Below are 26,141 nucleotides of genomic sequence, written 5' to 3' on the forward strand. Positions count from 1 at the left end.
CATCGACTTGTTTCCTGTGTGCCTTTTTCCTTTCCTGCCATCTTTTGTTCTTCTCATGTTCCTTGGGTGAAATGCTGGGTCCTACATGAAGACGACAATGCTTTCAAGTGGTTTGGGTGCCGGGCTCACAAGCCTAGGTGGCGTGCCGTGGCGGATGAGGATGTCAGATGTGTGGGTGGAAGGGCATTGGGTAGGCAGGGGCTTGGAGACCACATGCCAAGCTGACTGCTGTATGTGTGATGTGTGTTACAGTGCTCATGTGGAGGTCATACATGGATTACATCAAACATGGGTTCTGGGGATCTGAGGTCAGGGTTGTGTGACCTTTTTAAAAAGAGATTTGAGCCGGGCGGTGGTGGCGCACGCCTTTAATCCCAGCACTTGGGAGGCAGAGACAGGCGGATTTCTGAGTTCGAGGCCAGCCTGGTCTACAGAGTGAGTTCCAGGACAGCCAGGGCTATACAGAGAAACCCTGTCTCGAAAAACAAAACAAAACAAAAAAAAGAGATTTGATTTTAGTGTTTGTGTGAGTGTGCCTCTGTGTGTGTGTGTGTGTGTTTGCACATGCATACGCACATGAGGCCAGAAGAGGGTATGGGATCCCCTGGAACTGGAATTAGAGGTTTTTAAGCCACTATGTGGTACTGAGAATGGAACCCAGGTTGTCTCCGAGAACATCAAGTGCTCTTAAGTGCTGAGCTGTCTCTCCAGTCCCAGCAGTAATATACTTTTATGCTCTGAGCCATCTTACTAGCTCTCCAATGGCAGTACATTTACTGAATGAAACAGCCTGGAATTCCATCAAACTTTGCCTGTCTGCTTCCCAAGTGCTGGGATTAAAGGTGTGCCTCATCGAGCCCAGCTAAATGCCATTTTAAAGTCTTGAGAGTGATCTTTGGTTGATTTCAAGTTCACAGAAACCAGCTGTCCAGCCAACCCGAATCCAGATAGTCAGAAGCAGGGCACACCAGCCCTTCAAAACAGGTCCAGGTGTCTCTCCTTCCTCCCTTTCTTTTACCTCATTCCTGCTGAGACAGAGTCTCACTGAGCAGCCCTGGCTATCCTGGAACTCACTCTGTAGACCAGGCTGGCCTCAAACTCAGAGATCTGCCTGCCTCTGCATGCACCACTATTGTCTGGATTTATCATAAAAGAGCTCAGAGTCAGCTACAGATCACAGCCCTGCAAGACTGTGTTTCATTTTAAATGCCAGTCGGGGAAGAAGGCTGGCAGTCAGCAGTTTTTCAGGGAGCGGGTTACAGACTTGACAGCAGCTGCCTGCTGACCCAGATGCTCAACCTGCTGTCTAGTTATTAAGAGCTGGAACAGTCTCCTTAGATTTGGCCTTTCTAGGCTTGTTTCTTTCAATTCAGCAAGCCCTGGGGCTACATACATGAAAATGGAAAAGACAGCGTATCTCAGGAGTCAGTGTCAGCATAACTAACTCTCATAGGCTATTGAGACAGGGTCTTATTTTGTACCCTGAACTGGCTTTAAACTTGCAATTCTCCTGTCTCTGCCTGCCCAGTGCCAGGATGACAGGGGTGTGCCATCACACCAGGCTACTAAAGAGTTTATACCACTATCCCCTCTGCCACAGATTCAACCCCACCTCAAAGGGTGTGAGAAAGTGAAGATAGGTTCTTTATTACCCCCTTTCTCTTTCCATACTCCTGCCTCCAACTCCCAAGTTGGATGACAGCATGTGAAAACTTTTCTATTCCCACATGAGCGAGCCGGTGACTTCTTACACAACTCTTTCTCCCTCTCATCCTATGTGGCTGTGGTTGGAGTGCTTGTCTGGCATGCCGCTCTCCAGTTCAACCCTCAGTACTGCAAAAGGAACTGCCCCAGCCTGATGGAGGCCTCGTGGCTTCAGCCCTCTGGGTAGGCCTCCGCTGCCTGCTGCTGGCTCTACTTACTTCTGTCTCTCTTGTCCCTGGTTTTGGCCCTCTCCTCCCTGAACTCCCTCTCTCTCTCCCAATCATTCTCAGGCCACACCCTCGCCCTCTCTTGCCAGTGCTTCTCTCGGCCCCTATCATGGTCCCGTTCCCTGGGCCTGGGGTCCCAGTGTCTGTCCCTAGACCGAGATCGCTCCCTCCTTTCCCTTTTCCCTTCTCTATGAGGCTCATTCTTGACAACTGGCAAGTTAATGGGTTTTCGGAAAGGCCGATCTCGGCCACCAAACCTCAGTTGCCCAGATTCCTTTTTCCCACCCAGTCCACCACCCAGCCGCCGAGGGATCCAGCCACGGAGGGTCCTCTCTAGCTCATAGTCCACGAATATCTCGTGCTGGTCGATGACCAGGCCATCAGCATCTCTGTAGGCCTTCAGCAGGGCCCTCTCCTCCTTGTACTCAATGAAGGCGTAGCCTTTAGAGAAGCCTGTCACCAGGTCCCGAACCAGCCGCAGCCGCCGGATGTCACCATATCGGGAGAAGACTTCCTTTAACTTCTCCTCTTTGGTCTGCAAGTTCAATCGTGCCACAAACAGGGTAAGGAGGGGGTCTCCGGTGACTCCTTTGTTGGGGACATAGCGGGCCAGCATGGCCCTCCATACAGCTCGGTCATGTGGGTCTTCATCTGTCCCATCGATGCTGCCAGCTTTAAGCGGGTCATATTCCTTGGCGATGGGCATCCAGTCGCTCATGCTGTAGAACATAACAGGCAGTTATGAGGTACCCACGCTTCTCCACCTTCTCCACAGCTCTGGAAAGCAGTGTCATTCACCCCCTGTTGTGGAGGGTATGTCTCACTATGTAGGGCCTCCTTTAGAGCCCCAAGATGGCCCTGAACTCCAAATCCTGCCTCACCCTGAGTGCTGACATTACAGGCATATACCACCAAGGAACTTCACTGCTCATATTGAGGGCAGTGGGCTCCAGACCAGGGACTTTCTTCACAGCTCCCAACAGGGCGATGTCTGATTCAAGCTGGACATGTGAATGCCTGAGCCCGCTGTAGCTCATTCATATTGACACATGATAATTCATTCGGACACCAGAAAGCTTTCTTTGACTGCCCACTAACCCTGTGGAGCCAATGCTGGAATCTGCTCTTTACAACCAGGAGTGTGAGAAACACTGCAGGCAACTCCTTTCCTAATAACATCTTTCCATCTTCCTAGAATGGTATTTATTCCTGGCCATGCTAATGTGTACATGTAGACCCAGCTCTCAGGAGACAGGAGAATTGCCACAAGTTTGAGGGCAGTCTAGGCTACCTGTCTCAAAATCCAAAGAGCTGGGGCTAAAAAGATGGCTCATTAGTTAAGAGAACTGGTTGCCCCAGCAGAGGATCCAGGTTCGATTCCCACCATCCACATGGATGGCTCTCAACTGTCAATTACTCCGGCCCAGGGGATCTGAAGCCCTCTTCTGGCCTCTGTGAACACCAGGCATGTGCATGGTGCACATACAAACGTGCAGACTGTTAAGTCTGAAAGCGTCTCATGGAGACCACCACTCACAAATGCAATTGGCGAGTGTTTTTATTTCGAGAAAGCAAGAAGCCTGCATGTAGGGGTCAGCCACTTAAAAAAGAATGCAACCCCATACAAAGGCATACCATTCTTTTTATAGAGAACTAGAGGAATTTTAGCTAGGATTAGTTAATCTAAAACTTCATTGGTAGGTACCAAGGATGGGTCATTTTTTGACTGGCTTGTGTCCAGGTGTCAGTGGACAGCATTCCTGTGTCATGAACATTTAACCACAGGTTGAGATACCAAAACCATATAAGGCTGCTCAGCACAGATGGCCCATCCTGAGATAAGATTATTTCCCTATCCTTGTGGTTATCTTCAGGCTGTTCTTTGGATGGGGGATTTTATGGCCTTGTTCCTGGAGCTGGTGACTTATGGCCTAGTTCCTGGGATTGATCACTTGGGGGGTTTTATGGTCAGTTCCTGGAACAGATGACTTTCCTTTGAAGTAGGCCTGGTCCTAACATGGAGTTTATGTTGTCCTCTCATTCCCCTTGAAATCATACCATGAGCCGAATCACAGGCCCGTCTCCTGGGTGACAGGGTTGAGATGTTCATATTGAGGCAGTAAGACCATAAGCTGCACTGCGGAGATGTGTTCTCATACAAATTTGACGCACACTTACCACACAAGGTCCACAGGTGAGGACAGTTAGCAATACAGGACTGGTCCTACCAATGTGATGTTAGTGTAAGTCAGCCTGGTGGACCAGGAAAATAATGATTCATACCAGTTTTGATTCTGTGGTCTGAGCTTAGCCCCCTCTAATCTCTGGTGGATGGCCGGACTGTTTCTGTTAATACCCAAGTAAGTATAGAAACAGCACTGCTCTCCAAGGCTTGTCAGAGCACTCCCTGTTCTAGGAAGAGTAAGTCTAATCCCCTTCTCTTTTCTAGTACTACTTCAGCTAATGAGTCTAACAACTAAATGATGGATAACTTTTCTAATTGAGCTAGATCTGCGTCAGAAGGTTGTACAGAGCCTGAAGAGTTTGAGCTGCTTTGACTCAGGCTACAGCATCAGTACCCATTCCTGCAGCTATACCAGACCCCACTAGCACTGTAAATAGGATACTGAGGTGCCAAAATCTCATTTTTTCCTGTGATGACCCAGAGCCATCTCCATATAGATAGAAACTGTATTATTAGTCAGGGTTCTCTAGAGTCACAGAACTTATGGAATGTCTCTATATGTTAAGGGAAATTATTGTAATAACCGTAGTCCATCTAACCCAACAATGGTAAGCTGTGAATGGGAAGTCCAAGAATCTACTATTGCTCAGTCTCAAGAGGCTAGTTGTTTTAGCTGGTCTTCTATATAAGCTAGAAGTACGTTCCAACAGATGCGCTGGTAAGTAAGTGAAAGCAGGCGAAGAAGAGTGAATCTTCTTCTTCGAGTGTCCTTATGTAGGCCTCCAGCAGAAGGTGTGGCCCAGTTTTAAAGGTATATACCACAATCACATCCAGACCTGGGACTTGCTTTGTCCCAGGCTGACCTTAAACTCAGAGATCTTATTGCCTCAGCCTCCTGGGATTAAAGGAATATACTACTTTGCCTAGGCCCAAGCTTTTCATGGCCACTATGCCCTAAGATCTCCATGTCAAGGGGCTAGAGAGATGGCTCAGAGGTTAAGAGCACTGATTGCTCTTCCAGAGGTCCTGAGTTCAATTCCCAGCAACCACGTGGTGGCTCACAACCATCTGTAATGGGATCCGATGCCCTCTTCTGAAGACAGAAGACAGAAGGTGTGTCTGAAGACTGATAGTGTACTCACATCAAACAAACAAAAAGATCTCCATGTCAAGATCCAGATCAGAAACCTGTGTCTTCCAGCCTCGAGATCTGAATCATAGGTGAGCCTTCCAATTCTGGATTATAGTTCATTCCAGATGTGGTCAGGTTGACAACCAGGAGTACCCATCACAGAAAGGTAATAGAGGGAACAGGGTAAACAAAACACACAAGCTGGAATTTTGGAGTACCTGCGAATCGATGTTAAGGGGTCCCACTCAAGGTGCATGCAAACCAAGTTGCAGTAGGGAGCACGAGGTAGGAGTTGCTGGTTTCTATGGTAACGGTCTATGGTCTATGATTGCAAAGGTGTTTAAAGTGAGGGACGCTATTTACTCTCCCCCCTTTTCCTATCACATACAGTTCCTTTCCAGTTCCTTTTCCTTGTAGGCTGCTTGTGCAGGTTGAGATCCTCTGTAATTCTTGTTGGTATAAGTTAGGACCTCAGGTAATGTGAGTGTTACCCTAGGAGTAGTTGGGTCATTAGAATAGTGGTGACCAGGAATGCTGCCTCCAGGCCCAATCCCAGGTGTTTCTTTCCTTGTAGATGACCCCATGAACACACAAGGTTGCAAAAGCATACCACCTGTCCATGCAGATATTGAGTCGTTTTTCTTGGCCTAGCTGTAGGGCTATTAATTCAGCTTTTTGGGGCTGCCTTACCTGTAGTCAAGATTCCTCAACTTTTGATCATCCTGCCTCTGCCTCCTCAATGTAAGTACCAACCAACCCATCATGTTTTCTTGGGATGTGGGCTGACCTTTTTCTTTTCTTTTTTCTTTCTTTCTTTTTTTTTTTTTGTTTGTTTGTTTTTCAAGATAGGGTTTCTCTGTGTAGTCCTGGCTGTCCTGGAACTCACTCTGTAGACCAGGTTGGCCTCGAACTCAGAAATCCACCTGCCTCTGCCTCCCAAGTGCTGGGATTAAAAGCGTGCGCCACCACCCAGCTTTCTTTTTCAAGATTTATTTTATGTATGTGAGTACACAGACACACCAGAAGAGAGCATCACATCCCATAACAGATGGTTGCAAGCCACCATGTGGCTGTTGGGAATTGAACTAGGGATCTCTGGGAGAGCAGTCAGTGCTCTTAACCGCTGAGCACTCCAGCACTCCCCCCCTCCTTTTTTTCTCGTTCATTTGTTTTCTTTTGGAGACCGGATTTCTCTTTGTAGCCCTGGAACTGGCTCTGTAGAGAAGGCTGGCCTTGAACTCAGAGATCCATCCGCTTCTGCCTCCCAAGGGCTGAGATTAAAGGCATACGTTAGCACTGCCCGCCCGCCTGCCCCCCAAAAACTTGTCTTAATAGCTCCGTTTGTTGGTGGCATATGTCTGTAATCCCTACCTTGATTACCTAGTGAGTTGGAGACCAGCTTAGGACATGTGAATATACCCGTTTAAAAAAAAGAGAGAGAGAGAGAGAGAGAGAGTGAAAGTCCTCACCTAAGGTGAAGCGATCTCAGGAATTTGAGAAGCTGCTCCTTCGGAAAACCAAAGTAAAAAGAAACAGCCAGTGCCAAACCGTCCCAGGCATGCGCAGTGGCGCTGAGGAACTGTCGGTGCGAAGCCGGCTTCTGGGTACCCAGGTTCCAGCTATGTCTGGCCAAGGCCGCTCCCCCGCCCCTCACGCCGGCCGCCTTCCCACCCCATCCTCAGTCCCACTCCCCCTGCCCGGCCTCCGCCTTTGCCAGCCTTCAACATGGCGTCGGCCACGCGCAGACGTGGCGCCCCGCCAAGCCTGTTGGGCGACCCTCTCCGCCTTCTCACGTTGGCCCTGCTCCCTTCGAGCTTCCACTCACCTCAGCAAATTTTGGGTTCTTTCCGCATCGAGACAAAAGCCGTTTCCACCGCCCGTCTGCCGGAGACTGCAGATTCCTTACGCCCCGACCTCCACTGGAACTCTTTATTGGCGGCAGCAGATTCGCCGTTGAGCAACGTGTTTTTGTTTTGTGTTTGTGTGTGTGTGTGTGTGTGTGTGTGTGTGTGTGTGTGTGTGCTGTCAGAGACAGGGTTTCTCAACGTGTTTTTGTTTTGTGTTTGTGTGTGTGTGTGTGTGTGTGTGTGTGTGCTGTCAGAGACAGGGTTTCTTATGTAACTCCAGCTCTCCGAGAACTCAGTTTGTATAACAGGCTGGCCTCGAACTCAGAGAACCCCGCCTGCTTCCTGATTCCTGGGATTAAAGGCGTGGGACCTTCCATCTTTTGGATTTCTTAAGTAAATTGACTATGTACATTCAACATACAGAAATGTATATTTTGAAAATAAGATTTGTTTTTGTTTGCTTGCTTTTACATGACAAAAACTTAAATTGATAGTTGATAGACTATCGAATGTGCAGTTAGTTTCCTAAAACCAGTTTACCCTGCGAATCTGGTTTTATTGAATTCGTTCCTTTTATTGAATCCGGTAATGTTAATGAAAAGTTTTTCGTACAGTTCCCACAGGTTTACTAATCTCTAGATTTAGCAACTTTACTTTTAGTGTTGGGAGAGGTGGGCACGCCTGTAATCTCAGGATTTGTGAGTTTGAGGCAGGAGGATTGCCAGTTACAAGCTACACAATGACACCCCTCAAAGAACACACTGGAGGGATGGTTCAGAGATTGAGACCCCTGGCTGCTCTTCCAGAGACCCGATTCGGCTCCCAGCACCCAGCGCAGTTACTGACAGCAGTCTATAACTTCGGCTTCAGAGGATCCGATGACTTCTGGCCTCCTGGGGCACTACAAGCCTGCGTCATGCAGGCAAAACACCGATATACATAATACAAGAATAAACTAACTGGGCAGTGGTGGCACACACGTTTAATCCCAGCACTCCGGGGGGCAGAGGCAGGCAGATTTCTGAGTTCGAGGCCAGCCTGGTCTACAGAGTGAGTTCCAGGACAGCCAGGGTTACAAAGAGAAACCCTGTCTCGAAAAACCAAAAAAAAAAAAAAAAGGAAGACGAAAATAATAATAACACAAACACAACTGAACTGTAAAGACCTATTCATTGTACAAATATATGTAACCACATAGTTTTTTTTTTTTTTTCATCTTGTCTTTAGATTGTAAAATCTGGACTTTTTTTGTTTGTTTTTGTTTTTGTTTTTTTGGTTTTTCGAGACAGTGTAGCCCTGGCTGTCCTGGAACTCACTCTGTAGACCAGGCTGGCCTCGAACTCAGAAATCTGCCTGCCTCTGCCTCCCGAGTGCTGGAATTAAAGGTGTGCGCCACCACTGCCAGGCAACTTTTTTTTTAATTAATGGCTATTATCATCGTTAAATTTTAAAATTTTAATTGCTGAAAAATTGGTCAATTAGTGTATATGTGCACTTGGAGAAGCCGAGGGTGGACTTGCTTGGTTGTCTTTTGCTATCTTATTCCACTTTGCTGTTATTTTTGGTTTGCTTTTTGAGACAGGGTCTCTATATAGTCCTTGGCTGCCCTGGACTCACTGAGTAGACTTCAGATTCACAGAGATCCTCCTGGCTTTGCCTCCCAAGTATTCCCCATACCTGGTTGATGTCAGGAATGGTCTTGATTCTTCCTCTTTATATGATTTAAGACAGGGAATCTCAATGAACATGGAGGCCACTCTGGATGTTGGTAGGCTGGGCATCTAAACCAGGTGGGAGATTCACCAGGAAGATGTGACAAGACAGAAGCATGATACCTGAGCACAGGTAACCAGCCACATGGCAGAATATAGGTTAAAGTAAGTGGGTTATCTTATGTTATGATTCTAGTCAGAGAGCCTAGCAATATGGCACAGGTTATTTGTAAATATATTTTTAGCCTGAATCTTACGAGAATGGGAGGAAGAAGTAGGGCCCAGCTTCTACAATGAGCCATTGAGAAATTTCTCCAGCTCAAATTTCTCTGTTGCAGTTGTTTGAGATGGGTTCTCATGTAGCCCAGGCTGGCCTTTTTGAGTGCTGAGATTACTGAGAGTACCACCAGAGCTGGCTATATTTTTTCTCCTTATGGTTTTGTTAGTTTTTTGAGACTAATTCTTAACTACGCATCGCAGATTGGCCCATTGTTTCCGCTTCTGTTGCTCTGGGATTACAGGTGTGCACCAAGACTCCAGGTTTGATCTTTCGGCGGATCTCACACCTAGACGCTCAGCAAAAGCCTCACATTTCCTGAGGTAAACCCATTCCGCTCACTCCGCAGTTCCTTAAGGGAAGGAATGTTCTATGCCGGAGGTAGAGCAGAGCAGATGGCCAAGAAGGTGGGGAGCTCGAATCCCTTCCCATAATCCACAGCGGATGGCCAAGAGGGTGGGGAGCTAGAGTCCCTTCCCATAATCCTCTTTAGGCTCCTCCCATGAATAAACAGATCACAGAGATCTAAAAACAAAACAGTTGAGGGGCATGGTGGCACAGTCCTTTGATCCCATCACTCCAGAGACCAATGCAAGTGGATCTCTATATCTCTGAGTTCAAAACCACCCTGATCTACAGAGTGAGTTCTAGGACGGACAAAAAACTCCTGTCTTCAAACAAACAAAACCTCAGTTCTTACAGATGCACAGAGATTCAAAACAAGCATCCGGGACACCACTCTTCCTCACAGGACGTCGAGCTCCTTCTCCTAAGAGTTTAACTAAAGATGAACTCCTTAGTCTAGGACTCCTTCCAAACCCTCGTTGCTTTCCAGCATAAATGAACAATGTCTACAACATTGAAGGATCCACTCAGGAAGTCGGTGATGTCACGGAGCCAGAGGACCTGAACAACATGCTCATGTCCCACACAGGCCAGCTGCTGGTGGAACGTTACTGTTTGTGGGTGTCAGCCCCCAAACATCTCCAGTTCCACTTTGATGACGTGTGACCTCTCCACCCACTTACTTCTGTTTTCCGTTTCTTTCTTTTCTTTCTTTTTTTTTTTTTTTCCTCTCCTGTCTGAACTTATCTCGGGGGAATAGTGGTTTTGGAGAAAAAAAAAAAAAAAAGCAATGTGATTGACTTTCTGAAGGCCAGTAGAGTATGTGGGAGGGGGAGAGAGAAGAGGTCAGGCTGAGAAAGCACACTATACACCCAAGATGTGCTGTGGACCTCTCAAGAGGGAAGATTGCCTTGAAATGTGTTTTTTTGTTTCTTTCAAGACAGGATTTTTCTTGTATAACAAGCCCTGAGCATCCTGAAACCTCACTCTGTAGACAGGGCTGGCCCTGAATTCACAGAGATTCACCTGCTTCTGCCTCCTGAGTACTGATTCTAAAGGGAAGCATCAACCTCCCCCCGCCACACCCCAAGAACATTAGACTGGCTAGAACTGACTGCATCTGTCTTAGTGCTTGGATTAAAGGTGTGTGCCTTCAAGTAACTAATTTTCACTTTATATGTGTGCCTGTGCCACAGTATACATGTCGAAATCAGAGATGGTTCTCTCCTCTCCCACCTTTCAGAGGCAGGGTCTCTTGATGTGTACCACTGCGTGTGGCTCTCCTTCTTTTTTTTTTTTTTAATGCTTTATTCATTTTATGTATGTGAATACAGATGGTTGTGAGCCACCATGTGGGTGCTGAGAATTGAACTCAGGACCTCTGGAAGAGCAGTCAGTGCTCTTAACTGCTGAGCCATCTCTCCAGTCCCCTGAATGTGGCTCTTTACATGTGTTTTGAGGATCCAACTTGGGATGTCAATTTGTGCAAAGGCAACGCTTTTACCTACCACCATGTCCCTAGTCCTGATTTGGTTTAAAGGCATCATGTCATGGGCTTCACTATGGAATAGAAGGATATACGGTAAGGAGGAAGAAAGCTGTGGAGCTTCAGAGAGTCGATTTCTAGAAAAATTTCAGGGCAAGGCTTTCATTGGGAAGAAGTTCCAGGCTATCTTGGTATCTGGGCATGTTAAAGGGAATACAGTAAATCACTTGCTCTGCAAACACGGGACTGAGTCCAATCCCCAGAACCCACATAAAAGCTGGGCGTGACAGTTCAAGTCTGTAATCTCAGTGGAGACAGGCAGATGCCTGGTACTCACTGGCCAGGCAGGCTAACTGAATCAGAGAGCTCCAGGTGCAGCGCTAGGTAGGCCCTGTCTTATGAACAAATAAATAAGGCAGACTGCCAATGAGATGACCCAAGGAGAGAGGAAGCATGGGGACCTGAGTTCCATATCTGGAATCCACAACAAAACAAAAAGCCAGATATAGTGATATGTGTGAATTGTTGCAGCGCTTCAACATCCGGGTAGGAGGGAACAAAAGAATCTTCTGGAAGCTTTCCCCTCACCTCTCCCCTCACCTAGTGAGTTCCCAGATAGCCAGAGCTACACAGGGAAACCCTGTTTCAAACAAAACAAACATTAGTCGCAGTTCTCAGGAGGCAGAAGCTGGAGGATCTCTGTGAGTTCAAAGTCAGCCTGGTTAACAGAGTTGAGTTCCAGGACATCCAGGATTACACAGAGAAACCTCATCTGGAAAAAAACCCAAAACTGAAACCAACCAACCACCACCACCAACAACAACACAAACAAACAAACAAACAAAAACCCAAAACCTAAAAAATCTCCCACACCAAAAAACAAAACAAACAAAAGATTAGTAACTGAGGAAGACATAAGGTATTAACCTCTGGCCCCCAAACATGTGGACATACAAATAAATATTCACACACACCAAAGACTTAGGGATATTCCATTCTTATTCTCTCTCTGTGTCCCCACCCCACCCCCCCGCGTCTCTGTCTCCATCTCTCTGTCCTGGAGCTCACTCTGTAGACCAGGGTGGCCTCGAACTCACAGAGATCTCTGTCTGCTTCTGCCTCCCAAGTGGTGGTGGGATTAAATGATCAACAATGCCCCACTCTTGTTTCATTCTTCAGGGAGTTCCTCTCTAAATTTTAAAGAAACACCCCAGTTCTTAGTTTAGGACTTGTTGCTATCTAATAATGTCCTCCCTCCACCTCGAGATCTGATTCCAGCCTTGAGGCCCGTTATTCTAACAAATCTCACTTGAAGGGAGCTGTTTGAATCGTCAGCTTCTGAAACGGACCAACCGTTGCTCTTTTTCTTAACAGGAAGCTGATACTCCTTTCCTGCCTGAGAACTCTATCTTTCGTAGAAAGGAAGCCATGTGTACGCCGCACTCAGCAGCCTGGTTTCAAGGTTCATTCACGATGCAGGGGAGTGGGGCTCCGTGCACTTTCTCTCGCGCGTGTATGGAGATATAACTGGGTAGCCAACAAGATAGCCAGCTCAGCGGTAGAGACCCATGTTGCCAAGCTCTACCAACTGCTGCTCATGCCCGGCTCAACGGCTATTATTTGCTACGCAATTAAAAAAAAATACCCTTCAATAGAGATCTGGATTTACCCTCCCCTGCCATGCAAATTCAATAGCTGGAAAGCTCAAGTTTGCAAAGTAAAAATCTTGTGAGCCTTTTTTTTTTTTTTTTTTTTAAATACCATCTTTCCATGACCACCCTGGGAAGTCCGCCCCCGTCTCCATGGAAACCAGGCTTCTCACGCGCCCGTCACCAAGGGCGGAGCTACGGGAGGCTCCTCCCTCGCGGACTACCAGGCCTTGGGTGCTTCTCGGTGCCCCTTCCTCCTTGCTTCACTTCCCACAGTCCCCTGTGCGTGTCCCTCACTTTTGGCGCACGGGTTTGGGGCTGCGCGCGGTTTTCCATGGTTCGGTGCTACCCGCTACTCGACGCAATACCCCACGGCCATCCAGACTGCGCACGGCGTGGACTCGGCCCAGTGCAAAGTTTCCCTGACCCAGGGCCAGTGGACGCGTAGGTGACAGCAGCCTCGGAGGTCGCCGAAGTCCGGGATACCATGGAGGAGCCCCCTGTGCGGGAGGAGGAGGATGGCGAGGAAGACGAGGGCGTCCTGGCCAAGAGCCCCCTGCAGCTGACCACCGACGACGTGTACGACATCTCCTATGTGGTGGGGCGCGAGCTGATGGCCCTGGGCAGCGACCGCCGCGTCACCCGGCTGCAGTTCAAGATCGTACGTGTGATGGAGATGCTGGAGGCCCTAGTGAACGAGGGCAGCCTGGCGGTCGAGGAGCTGAGGATGGAGAGAGACAACCTCAAGCAGGAGGTGGAGCGGCTGCGGAGAGCCAATGTGTCTGGAGCCCAGGTGAGGAAAACCCAAGCCTGAGTCTGGAAGTTTCCCCACAGTTAACATTTATTGTGTACCTACTAAGTGTCTGACCCTGCGGTGTTCCATGTCAGAAGCAACTACTTCATTTCTAATTTACTTAGTTTCTTTAATTTTTTTTTTTTTCGAGACAGGGTTTCTCTTTGTAGCCCTGGCTGTCCTGGAACTCACTCTGTAGACCAGGCTGGCCTCGAACTCAGAAATCCACCTGCCTCTGCCTCCCAAGTGCTGGGATTAAAGGCGTGCGCCACCGCTGCCCATAAAAATGTTTTTTAACTTTTATTTTTAGTTATATGGACGTATGGCCTTCATTATGTCTGTGCACAATATGCTATGCGTGCAGTGTCGGGGATGTCAGAAGAGGGCGTTGAATTATCCCGCTCTACATGGATTTATGGATTGTTGTCTTATGGGTTCTGGGAATGGAACCCAAGTCCTCTGCAAGAGCAGCCAATGCTCTCAACCTCTGAGCCATCTCTCCTGCCCCTATTTCAGTTTCTTTTTCTTTTCTCTCTCTCTCTCTGTCTCTCTCTCTCTCTCTTTCTGTCTCTGTCTCTCTGTCTCTGTCTCTCTCTCTCTCTTTCTCTTTTTCTTTCAAGTCAGGGTTTCTCTATTGTAGCCTTGGCTGTCCTGGAATTCTGTCCGTAGACCAGACTGGCCTGAAACTCACATAGAGCCACCTGCCTCTGCCTACTGAGTGCTCAGATTAAAGCTGCACCACCAGTGCCCGATTTACTTTCTTCTTTTTTTTTTAAGTCTTTCTTTTTTTTAAAGATTTATTTATTTATTATATTTGAATACACTGTCTTCAGATACACCAGAAGAGGGCATCAGATCTCATTACAGATGGTTGTGAGCCATCATGTGGTTGCTGGGATTTGAACTCAGGACCTCTGGAAGTGCAGTCAATGCTCTTAACCACTGAGCCATCTCTCCAGCCCAAGTCTTTCTTTATTAATATTATTCCTGTGCATATGTGTGTCTGTGTGTGTGTATAGGTGTGTAAGGGGGGAGAGCCTGCGAGAGCGCAAGCATGCTTCTCAGAGAACAAGTTTGTAAGGTGATTTTCTCCTTCCTCCATGTCAGTTCTCCTCAGGATCAGACTCATTGCCTTAAGCCTTCTGTAGAGACCCTTTAACCCTTGAGCAGTCTCTCTAGTCCCGCCCACTGCATCTGTGACTTTGACCTCCAACGACGGTTTCACGAGCACATTTCAGAGTCACATTCTGAAGAGTGATCTTCAAAAGGTTCAGCAGCAAAGACCAACATTGCTAGATTTTGTGGGTCTGAAGTGGGATCTGAGAAGCTTCGGGGGTAGGGGATGGGTTATGTTGTTTCTGTGGTTTAGGGTCAAAATGTTGGGCGAGTAAAGGGGCCTGAATATGCTACACAAGCAGGGTACTGCTGTCTGACATCCCCAACTCCTTGCTTTTTTTTTTTTTTTTTAGAAGATAACGTCTCTCTCTTTCTTTTTCTTTTCTTTCTTTCTTTCTTTTTTTTTTCTTGAAAGGATCTCATAAAAGAACCCTCAGTGGCCTGGAACTACCTGTGTAGACAGACCTCAGACTCCCAGATACCCTCCTACCTAAGCATCTAGGGTGCTAAGATCACAGGCATGAGCCATTATGCCCAGCTTAAACAAAACTTTTAAGAAAGGACTTCCTCTTACTACAAGACACACACACACACCGCTCACTCTTGAGATATGCAGACATATATTTCCTGGTGTAATTTTTTTGAGTTTTAAATCCATTTATTTCCAAGGCTGAGGTTGGAGTCCAGGGCCCTGTTCCTTCTGAACAGCTGCTCACCCAACCATCCAGCTGCATGCACCTCCAGATGCTTTTTTTTTTTTTTCACTTACTGCCTTCTTACTGGTATTATTTAAGGCAGGGTCTTACTCTGCCGCCCAGGCTGGCTTCAAACTCATGGTAATCTTCCTGCCTCAGTCTTTCTGAGTGTCAGAAGCAAGGATGTGAACCACTACCACTGGTATATCTCACCAGCTTTTAAGTCACAGTAACAGTTGTATCTGCAGAGAGACCCTTCCGTCGTAACCTGGCCTTGGAGATTCAAGAAAAGTGTAACTGCTTTCAGCCACCATACCATGCTCGTGCTCTGTGGCGTGTTTAGGCTTCAGGCACAGGGAAGTGGAGGAAGCTACGTCGTGGCCTGGAAATGGCGGTTTGCATGGGGCCCAGTGATTGTCCCAGGGGACAAGTGTCAGAGGCACAAGATGAGGTGGCATATTTTCTTCCTTAAATACAGTCTTAAGATAGGGTGTGTGTGGCTTGGGGTGGGTGGCCGGATGTGGTGACACATGGCCGTCATAATAGCTTGGAAGGCCAAGGCAAGACCATAGAGAGTGTGAGACCAGCTTGGGCTACATGGCAAGACCATGCCTCCAAAAGGGAAAACAAGATGGAAAAGAAAAAGCATAAAATAAAAGAATGTATTTTCACCGAGTTTATTAAAATACTGTGTTTTTTTAAAAATACTTTTTGATGGTTTTAAAATTATCTTTACTTGTAGCCAAATACATGTAACATGAAATTTATTTACCATCTATACTTTATTTATTTATTCATTTATTTAAGATTTTATTTATTTTATGTATGAGTACACTGTAGCTGTCCTCGGACACACCAGAAGAGGGCATCGGATCCCATTACAGATGGTTGTGAACCACCATGTGGTTACTGGGAATTGAACTCAGGACCTCTGGAAGAGCAGCCAGTGCTCTTAACTGCTGAGCCATTTATCCAGCCCTATTTATTTATTTTTGAGACAAGTCTCACCATGTTGACCAGGAACTCACCATGGAGACCAGGCTAGCCTCAAACTCAGAAATTCTTCTGCCTCTCAAGAGCTAGTTTTATGGGTTTACTTAAAAACAATTTTTAGATTTATTCCTTTTACCTTATGTGTATAAGTGTTTTGTGCATATATATTTGCACCATGTGTGTGCCTGTTAGATCTCCTGGAACTGGGGTTATTTATGGTGGTGACCCACCGCGTGGACACTGGGAACCAAACCTGGGTCCCTGACTAATGCAACCAGTGCTCTTAACCACTGAGCCATCTTTCTAGGTACTGGCTCTAAATATGTGCGCCACCACACTTGCTTGCTTTTCATTTGCTTGTTTGTTTTGTTTTTTTATTGTTGTTGTTCTTTTTGAGGCAAAGTTTCTCTGTGTATCCCTGGCTGTCTTGGAACACACTCTGTAGACCAGGCTGGCCTCAAAAATCCACCTGTCTTTACTTCTCCCAAGTGCTGGGGTTAAAGGTATGTGCCGCCATTGCAAGGGTTTTTGTTTGTTTGTTTGTTTGTTTGTTTTGGTTTTTCAAGACAGGGTTTCTCTGTGTAGTTCTGGCTGTCCTGAAACTCACTCTGTATGTAGACCAGGCTGGCCTCGAACTCAGAAATCCGCCTGTCTCTGCCTCCCAAGCGCTGGGATTAAAGGGGTGCGCCACCACCGCCCGGCCTTATTTGTATTTTTAAAGTTAATTTATGGTGCATGTCTTTAATCCCAGCACTTGGGAGGCAGAGGCAGGCGGATTTCTGAGTTCGAGGACAACATGGTCTACAGAATGAGTTCCAGGACAGCCAGGGCTACACAGAGAAACCCTGTCTCGAAAAGCAAAAAACAAACAAACAAAAAAACAGGACAACATTTAATTGGGGCTGGCTTACAGGTTCAGAGGGTCAGTAAATTATCATCATAGCAGGAAGCATGCCAGTGTCCAGGCAGGCATGGTACTGGAGAAGGAGCTGAGAGTTATACTTCTTGTTCAGAAAGCAAATAAAAGACCCATCTTCCAAGCTGCTAGGAAGAGTCTCAGGGCCAAGCCCCACCCACACAGTTTCACACTTTCTCCAACAAGGCCACACCTTCTAATACTGCCACTTCTTGGGCCAAGCGGAATCGAACCGCCAGAAATACTTTTACCTGCTGAGCCATCTCTCAGGCTGTGGTTGATCTTTTTCTTTTTGCTTTTGTTTAGCGCAGTTGTCTCATGGATAGCCTAGGTTGGCTTAATGTGATCTCCCTGTCATGTCACAGCCTTTGGGTAAATGTCCCAGACAGGTGCCGCTGTACCCAGCTTGCTTTCTGTCTCTGTACATTGACCCGTTGTTCACCTCATCAAAGTCTTTCCCTTTTTTTTGTGACAGAATCTCATGTAGCCCAGGCTGCTCTCAGACCCTCTATGTAGTGAAAGCTGGCCTTGAACTCCTGGTCCGCCTGCCTCTGCTTCCTAAGTGCTGGCATGACAGGGAGGTCTGAGCCAGCATGTCCAGCCTCATACAATTAGCATCTTAGTATTCCTCCCCCCTCCCTTCCCCTCCTCTCTCTTTCTTCTCTTCTCTTTCCATTTCTGAAATGTAATTTCAAAATTCAGATAGTATAAAGGTACTTGACTTAACCCCCTACCCCCACCCCTCCCAACTTCCCTTGCCCTCTCTACCTAACCCTCTTCCCTGGAAAGATTTTGAAGGATCTTTACTTTCTATGAAGGGTAGCCCTCACGGAGAAGCATGTAGCCGAGGTTTTCCTTTATTTTGCAGCTGTGTGATCGCCTCGCTGCCTCTCTACTTCTTGGTGATTTTCCTGCAATGTGGCTGAAAGTTGGACATAACCAGAACGGCAAGAGCTTCTCTGGATATGGTGCTGCCTGTCAGTCAGCCCAGCAGCCAGGAGCCAGAGACAGGAGTATTACTATGAGACCAGCCAGAACTACAGATGGAGATCTGGTCTTAAAAGACCAGAAACCGGGCTGGAGAGATGGCTCAGCGGTTAAGAGCACTGACTGCTCTTCCAAAGGTCCTGAGTTCAATTCCTAGCAACCACATGGTGGCTCACAACCATCTAGAATGGGATCTGATGCCCTCTATGCCCTCTTCTGGCATGTCTGAAGACAGCTACAGTGTACTCGTCATATATATAAGTAAAATCTTAACAACAAAAACAAAGACAAAAAAACCCAGAAACCCACCAGTCAACCAAAACTAAACAAAAAGTCCGAAAACTGCCAAGCATGCATGCCTTTAATCATGGTGGTGCATGCCTTTTTTTTTGGGGGGGGGGGGGGTTGAGACAGGGTTTCTCTGTGTAGCCCTGGCTGTCCTGGAACTCACTCTGTAGACCAGGCTAGCCTCGAACTCTTGAACTCAGAAATCCGCCTGCCTCTGCCTCCCAAGTGCTGGGATTAAAGGCGTGGGTCACCACCGCCCGGCATAGGTGGTGCATGCCTTTAATCCCAGCACTCTAGGAGATAGGGGCAGGTGGATCTCTGTGAATTTGGGGCCAGCCTGGTCTACAGAGCAAGTTTCAGGATAGTCAGGGCTACATAGAGAGGCTCTGTCTCAAAAAAAAGGAACTCCCCCCACCCCCAAAGAAAACCTGGGCTTTTTGTCTATTTTCTTTTTTTTCATCTTGGAGGTAGGGCTAGTGGTGAGCTGTTCTCCCAATGCCCCTCCCCTGTTTTTTTTTTTTTTTTCAGGGTCTCTTTGTGTACTTTTGGCTCTTCTGGAACTCTCTATAGACCAGGCTGGCCTTGAAATCACAGAGATCCACCTGCTTGTGCCTCCTGAGTGCTGGGATTAAAGATTTGTGCCACCATGTCTGACCTAATTTTTGTTTTACTCTCTGGACTCAGGAACTGGTAAAACATTTCCCAAGCACCCTTCAGCAGCCCAGGGAGTGACTTGGAAAGTCTTGAGTCAGCGTTCTATTTTAAAAAAAAAGTATGAGGAATGTCTTTGTTTTTCTGCGAATTTGGCAAAATTCCACTGTCTTGTTATCAGAGGTGAGAGTTCTGAACTGAATGTATACTCACGCACCACTACGGAAGCCTGTGAAGTCCAGTTGTTTGTAAGCCTTTCTCTTCACCAGAGCCAATGGAATGTAGCATGAGACTAGAAACACAGCCGCGGTGTGATTGTGTCCCATGGGAGTCACGTTGGGTTTCGTATGACATGATATGCTGGGTCTTGCACCTGTTGTGGTTCATTGTTTTCTTGGGCTTTTTTGATATGGGGAAGGACCCCCTGGCTTCACACGTGTGAGGCCGGCCTTCGGTGCTCAGCATCTTCCTCCTTTTTAATTAATTATTTAAAAGATTTATTTTATGTATATGAGTGCATTGTAGCTGTTTCAGACACACCAGAAGAGAGCATCGGATCCCGTGACAGATGGTTGTGAGCCACCATGTGGTTGCTGGGATTTGAACTCAGGACCTCTGGAAGAGCAGTCAGTGCTCTTAACCGCTGAGCCATCTCTCCATCCCTAACGTATTTATTTTTATTTCATCTGTATGGGTGTATTGCCCGTGTATGTGTGCACCATAGGTGTTTGCTTAATGCCTTTGAAGGCCAAAAGAGAATGTTGGATCCTCTGGAACTAGCATTATAAGTGTTTGTGAGCACTAGGGCATGTGAGTGCCAGGTACCCAATCTGGGTCCTCTGCAAGAACACTGAGTACTTTTAGCTGCAGAGCCATCTCCCCAGCCCTGGACTCCGGTTTTCATCAGTGCATCCTGTCCATTGCTGTGTCTGTCATTTCCATATTCGAGTCCTTCTCAGTTTGAGTAGTAGTAGATCCCTTCAGGGACCAGGGTGGCGTGGCCATCATGGTGACTGAGCCTGTTGGTCTGTTGTCTTTCAGGTGAACTTGGGACCAGACAAAATGGTAGTGGATCTGACAGACCCCAACCGGCCCCGCTTCACTCTGCAAGAACTGAGGGACGTGCTTCAGGAGCGTAACAAGCTCAAGTCGCAGCTGCTGCTGGTGCAGGAGGAACTGCAGTGCTATAGGAGGTGGGCTCCCTGTGGTGGCCTAGGATGCTCACCGCGTTACAGACTGGCTCCTGCGTTCACGCACCCAGTCTACTGAACACCCACTATGTGCCAGGCACCAAGCGCACAGCTGCACAGCACTGGACAGTGTGGGCCCTTAGTAGCAAAGGTCCTTAATAGTCTAGTGGGAAGCTGTGTCCAGGCATCTGGGCAGTGGTGGTGCATGGGTTTAAATCCCAGCACTTGGGAGGCAGAGGCAGGTGGATCTTTGTTCGAGGCTAGCCTGGTTTACAGATAGAGTTCCAGGACAGTCAGGGCTACACAGAGAAACCCAGTCTTCTCGGGGAGAAAAAAGGAAATCTAGGCTGGGGTGGTGAGGGGGGAGATGTGCCTGTTATCCCAGAACTCCAGAGGTAGAAGCTGGAAGGTCATAAACCTCTCTACAAACAAACATAAAAGAGGTCTGTGCATGTGTGATCATGCATGCCTGTAATCCTAATGTAAGTCTGGGATCATGAGTTCAAGGCATCCTGGGCTGTATAATGAGACAGTGATTTAAGACAACAGGGTCAGACTTGATAGAACATCCCTTTGATACAGCATTCAAGGGTCAGAGGCAGGTTGATCTCTGTAAGTTAGAGGCCAGCCTGGTCTACATCATACAACTTTGTCTCAAAACACAGCGACAACAAATGTCTTGTTTTATTTATTTTTGGTGTCAGGGGATGGGATATGAGGCATCCTGTGTACTGAGCATGTGCTGTACCACTGAACTAAAACCCTAGAAAAGCAACACGGAGTACAACTATTTACTCGCCTCCTGTTTTCCCAGTGGTCTACTTCCACCAAGAGAAACTGCAGGAGGAAGAAGAGAGAAGGATGCTGTGGTTACCATAGGCAACGGTGAGAAGGAGGAGAGGACCATTATGAAGAAGCTGTGAGTCACCTGGATGCCCCCATCACTGGTGTATCATGAGCATAAGATGTTGTGGGCTGAGGGGAGGCTAGGCAGCCTTGGGGTGGGGAGGTTATTCTCGCTCCTGGGATTTGGTTGCAGCCAGTAGGAAAGCTTTATGCCCCCCTTTTATAGCTGTAACCAATGCCAGGAGGAAGTCTGGGCATTGGACAGATTCTGACAAGGTGTGGGAAAGATTCTGCTCACGGAACGAGAATCTCTCTGACTCAAGTACTTTGAACCATAATGTTACTAATATCATTATAATCATAGGTTAACTATTCTGTATACTAGATTTTACCTAGCCATGGTCAACCAGGGTCCAAAAATATTAAATGGAATATTCCAGAAATAGTGAGTCACCCAGGTGTGGTGGTGCATACCTTTAACCCAGCACTTGGGAGGCGGAGGGATCTCTGTGAGTTCAAGGCCAGCCTGGTCTACAGAGTAAGTTCCAGTACAGTCAGGACTCTGTTACAGAGAGAAACCCTGTATTGAGAAACAATAAATTTTTTTTTTAAAGTAGTGAATTTTCGGTTGCATGATGTTCTAAGCAGTGTGTTGAAATATTTTGCCTCCCACTATGTCCAATTTGGGCAATAGGTCATCTGGTTGTCTTTTCGAAGCCAGGCTGTCTACACCCTTTGCCCAGTCATCAGTTCATAGCCATCTTGGTTATGGATCAAGGGTTATGGGAATAGAACAGGGTCTGTGTTGTAGTGAACCCCCTGTTAGCAGTGGCTTCAAGGTGGGAGAGCCTGAGGCTGGCAACTTGGCACGCTGAAGATAAATCTCTGTATAAGGAACTTCTCTGTTAGTGCAGTACACTTCCCTCAAAGGAGGAGGAGGAAGGTTGGGGCTGGAGAGATGGCTGAGCAGTTAAGAGCATTTGCTGCTCGTCTGTTTTGACACGTATCTAAGTTAGGTCTTCTATTGCTGGAATGAAATGCCAAGAGCTAAAGCAACTTGGGGAAGAAAGGGTTTATTTTACTCTCACTTCCATTGAACAGTTAATAATCTAAAGCACTTTGGGCAGTGTTGTGTGACCAGACTTTTCCTGGTGATGAAACACACATCTACTTACCCCAGATAGGGAATCCACGGCAGACCAAAATAAAGATACCACCAGTCTGTCCAACTTGGTGAACCATGAGTTTTCCTGGGGTTACTTACCGGAGTATGGGTGAGGGATTACTTATGGGAGCAGAAATGACTCCGATAGCTGTGTCACCAAGGCCCACCCCAGCACGGGTAACAGCTCACAAAACCTGGGAACCTGAAGCGCACTGCACAGTCTGCTGAGAGAACAAGCTGGAAAGTGACTTTTCCAGGTCCCTCAGTTGGGCACCTGGAAACCTCTTCCAGGCAGCAAGACTGGTTCTCAGGGTCTTCTTTGCAATCCTGTTCAGTTAGTCTCAGAAAGATTCTCAGATTGCTTACTCTGCAGGGACCTAGTGAATTTGGTCAGTTTCAGGGACTTCCTGAAGTTCTTTGAGTTGTTTACCTTCCTGCAGAAGGAATTTCCCTGTAAGATTGAAGCTAGAATTCAAAGGAGACAGGAACCTGGAGGCAGGAGCTGAAGCAGAGGCCATGGAGGAATACTGCTTACTGGCTTGCTCCTCATGTCTTGCTCAGCCTGCTTTCTTATAGAACCCAGAACCATTAGCCCAGAGCTGGCACCACCCACAATGGCTGGATCTTCCTGCATTAATCACAAATTAAGAAAATGCCCAACAGGCTTGTTTGTTTGTTTTTCAAGACAGGGTTTCTCTGTATAGCCCTGGCTGTCCTGGAACTCACTCTGTTAGACCAGGCTGGCCTGGAACTCAGAAATCCATCTGCCTCTGCCTCCCAACTGCTGCTGCTGGGATCAAAGGTGTGCACCACCATGGCCTTTCTTCTTTCTTTTCCTTCCTTTGACCCTTCCCATGTACCCTGTATTTCTCTGAAATTCATGTCTTCTATTTTTTTAAATTGTACACACACACACACACACACACTCCTAAATACAAAAACACAACCTGCCCAGTTATATATGTTTTTATAATATATATATATATATATATGTATATATATATGTATATATACACACACACACACACACACACACACACACACACATGTTACTGGTATGTATATAATTTCCAATTTGGGGGCTCTTCCCTGGGAAATACTTTTTCTCCCCTCAGTATTCCTTAGCTGCCGTCTCCTACACGGGGTGTGTGTGTGTGTGTGTGTGTGTGTGTAATTTTTTTGAGATGGGGTTTGTGTGTAGCCCTGGCTGTCCCAGGACTCAATATATAGACCAGGCTGGCCTCAAACTTACAGAGATCACCTCCTTCTGACTCGAGTGCTGGGATTAAAGGCATGAACCTTTATCCTACATTGTAATGGAATACACTGAGCTCTGTTCCCAGCCCTCTTTTTATTTTGCATTACAAAAAAATATTTTTTGAGACAGACTCTCATTAGATGTTGTCCAGACTGGCCTTGAACTCCTGATCCTCCTGCCTCTACCTCCCAAGTGCCAAGGTTACAGATGTGTGTCACTACCACTACCCCCAGCTTGGGGTCCCTTTCTTCATGAGAAGGATACACACTGGGGCTCTCAGCCGTCTAGTGACATGGCCATGCTCTGCTGTCTTGCTCTGGGGAGGCTGGGGTATTTCACCCTTTTCTGTATATCTCAGTCTAAATGGAGCCCCCAGAAAGGCAGAAACCATTGGTTTCTTTCAGCATCCCCTTTGGGACTTCTTTGGGCCAATTCACAGGCATTTGAGACAAATATGGAAAAAGTAAAAATGTCTGTGGCCGTGGCCGGGAGGGTATAGATTCCCATTAGATAAGCTCATTAAATGGGTGGGGGAGGGGACAAGGGGACAGGTGACTTTCTGAGTAAGTAGGTCAAGCTAAGAAGGATTTTTGTTTGTCATGTTTTGAAAACAACTGGAGCCAGGGAAGGGCTTTGTGAGTGAACAGCCCGGAGAGCAGAGGAGGTCAAGTTTACTCACCCCTGTGGTGGTTTGGGTTGTGCCCAGTCTTGTTTTTCAAGATGGGGTTTCTCTGTGTAGTCCTGACTGTCCCCGAACTCCCTCCGTAGTTCAGGCTGGCCTTCTACTCAGAGATCTGCCTGCCAGTGGCTGCCTCCTGAGGACTGGGACTAAAGGCTTGTGCCACCACTGCCCTTCTTGGTTATCAGTTCTAAAAGCTCTCTCGGATGTTTTTCATCATAAAGATTTGTCTTCAGATTATAGTTTATGTTGAAAAGCCATTTTTACCCCTTCTACCATGAAACCCCTGAAAACAAAAACCAGAGGCCAGTGTCTGACCGGAGTGAGGAAGCCAGTCGCTCAGCCCATTACCCAGTTTGGCCTGTTCCAAAGGACCTCAAATTGCTCATCTGTAAAATAGGAATATTAATCATGCCAAGTGCAGAATTTATGAGTTTGAAATTAGCCAAAGATGGAAACATCTAGAACAACGTTGTTCCATTAGAAGCCCTGAACAAAACATTCATTACTTAAAACACAAGGTCTCAATGGTCAGTGGTGGCACACGCCTTTAATCCCAGCACTTGGGATGTAGAGGCAGGCAGATCTCTGAGTTCAAGGACAACCTGGTCTACAAGAATGAGTTCCAGGATAACCAGGGCTACACAGAGAAGCCTTGTCTCAAAACAAAAGAAATAAACAAAGAAACCCCAACAACAATAACAAAAGACAAGGTCTCTCTTATGTTCCGGCTGTCCTGGAATTTGCTATGTAGGCCAGGCTGGCCTCAAACTCGGAGATCCTTTCTGTACCTCCTAAGTGCTGGGATAAAAGGCTTGAGCTACTACCCCTGGCTCCTGGACAAATTTATGTTTAATTAAATTGACTTACTTGGTTATGTATGGGTGCTCCTACCACAACAGATGTGTGGAGGTCAGACAGCAAACCATAGCGGATTTTCTTTTCCAGGGATCACGCTGACATTGTCAGGGTTGGGGAAAATGCCTATATCCACTGTAACGTCACACAGGCCTCTGAATGGATCTGGGTGCACAGCCTGCATGACCGTTTTGGGTTTTGTTGTTTTGTTTTTGTTTTTTTACCATGCTCTCTCATCCTTTTTCTCACCCAGGTTCTCTTTCCGGTCAGGGAAACATACCTAGATTGAAGGCTATCACCAAGATGGTGACCCTCTAGACTTTCGAAGACAATTGCCAATATGCCTTCTGGAACCATCTTTCTGTGCCATGAATGTGCTTTGGCCCACTCACGCACTTTGCCCTCAGAGCAGTCAAAGGAAGATGCTCTCTCCGGGCTCACCTCTTCCCTGGGGACAGAACTGGACAGCCAGTAAGCTTTGGCCATGGCAAGAGAGGCAATATCAAAAGTCGAGAAAGCAAAGGTACGCAGAGCGTGGCCGAATCCCGCCTCCACACATGGACACATGCAGGCCTCTGGCCTGCAGCCCATTCCTGCCTCTGTGGTGATCTGGTCATTAGCATGCGGCAGGGAGAGATGGAGAAGTAGGGAAATATTGAATCGCCTTGACTGATATTTGGTGAATACTTGATTTTTTTCTCATTCAACTTTCTTTATACGACGTTTGTATTAAAGAGAAAAGACCTTTATAGTTTCTAGTACTGTTTCAGACTGGTCTCTTTTTTTTTAGAGTTAAGATGGTGTATATGCCTGTGGGCATACAACTCATGTGTATCCAGTTGAACCCAAGTAAGGTGTCGTCAGCCAAGGGAGGCTGTCTCTCCAGACTGAAGGAAATGCCAATGGTCTGACTCAAAGCGGATTCAAGGCTTTTGAGCTCAAGATTAATGCAAAGTATTCTCATTTTTTTTTTTTTTAACTAAAGCAAGCAACACATTAGATGTCAAGTTCTCTGGGATTGAAGTTACAGACTGCTAGCTGCCATGTGGGTGGGTGCTGGGAATTGAACCTGGGTCCTCAGGAAGAGCAGTCAGCACTCTTTAACTGCTGAACTATCCTCCCAGTCCCCAGAGGACAACTTT

At 47.0% G+C, this 26,141-nt stretch overlaps 2 protein-coding genes across 3 annotated transcripts; one reads left to right on the forward strand and one right to left on the reverse strand.

Moving 5' to 3' along the window:
* Positions 1 to 1,621: 1,621 nt before the first annotated feature.
* Positions 1,622 to 7,267, reverse strand: Snrnp35 (small nuclear ribonucleoprotein U11/U12 subunit 35). 2 transcript variants are annotated; one of them, XM_028766183.1, is made up of 2 exons: positions 7,074 to 7,267; positions 1,622 to 2,652 (listed from the first exon to the last, which is right to left on the reverse strand). In XM_028766183.1, exon 2 carries the CDS (start codon positions 2,647 to 2,649, stop codon positions 1,915 to 1,917), a length of 735 nt encoding a protein of 244 aa, XP_028622016.1. In that variant the 5' UTR covers positions 2,650 to 2,652; positions 7,074 to 7,267; the 3' UTR covers positions 1,622 to 1,914. The 2 variants fall into 2 exon arrangements, with proteins under 2 accessions (XP_028622016.1, XP_028622017.1); XM_028766184.1 differs by lacking the exon at positions 7,074 to 7,267 and adding an exon at positions 6,718 to 6,862 and having other exon boundaries at positions 1,622 to 2,650.
* Positions 7,268 to 12,778: 5,511 nt separating this feature from the next.
* On the forward strand, positions 12,779 to 25,757 carry Rilpl2 (Rab interacting lysosomal protein like 2). The gene is made up of 4 exons (XM_028766034.1): positions 12,779 to 13,357; positions 20,045 to 20,196; positions 21,008 to 21,112; positions 25,253 to 25,757. The coding sequence occupies exons 1-4, from the start codon at positions 13,052 to 13,054 to the stop codon at positions 25,281 to 25,283; spliced, it is 594 nt and encodes a 197-aa protein (XP_028621867.1). The 5' UTR covers positions 12,779 to 13,051; the 3' UTR covers positions 25,284 to 25,757.
* Positions 25,758 to 26,141: the final 384 nt, after the last annotated feature.

The sequence above is a fragment of the Grammomys surdaster genome, unplaced genomic scaffold, assembly GCF_004785775.1.
Source record: "Grammomys surdaster isolate TR1022 unplaced genomic scaffold, NIH_TR_1.0 166, whole genome shotgun sequence".
In the NCBI taxonomy this organism is placed as follows: Eukaryota; Metazoa; Chordata; class Mammalia; order Rodentia; family Muridae; genus Grammomys; species Grammomys surdaster.

What these genes read in the sequence shown, in the direction of transcription:
- Rilpl2 (XM_028766034.1), top strand. Translation starts at nt 13,052, where the DNA reads ATGGAGGAGCCCCCTGTGCGGGAGGAGGAGGATGGCGAGGAAGACGAG. An exon ending in GAACTGCAGTGCTATAGGAG is followed by an intron (nt 20,197 to 21,007) that starts GTGGGCTCCCTG and finishes CTGTTTTCCCAG; the next exon opens with TGGTCTACTTCCACCAAGAG. An exon ending in AGGACCATTATGAAGAAGCT is followed by an intron (nt 21,113 to 25,252) that starts GTGAGTCACCTG and finishes TTTCTCACCCAG; the next exon opens with GTTCTCTTTCCGGTCAGGGA.
- Snrnp35 (XM_028766183.1), bottom strand. Translation starts at nt 2,649, where the DNA reads ATGAGCGACTGGATGCCCATCGCCAAGGAATATGACCCGCTTAAAGCT.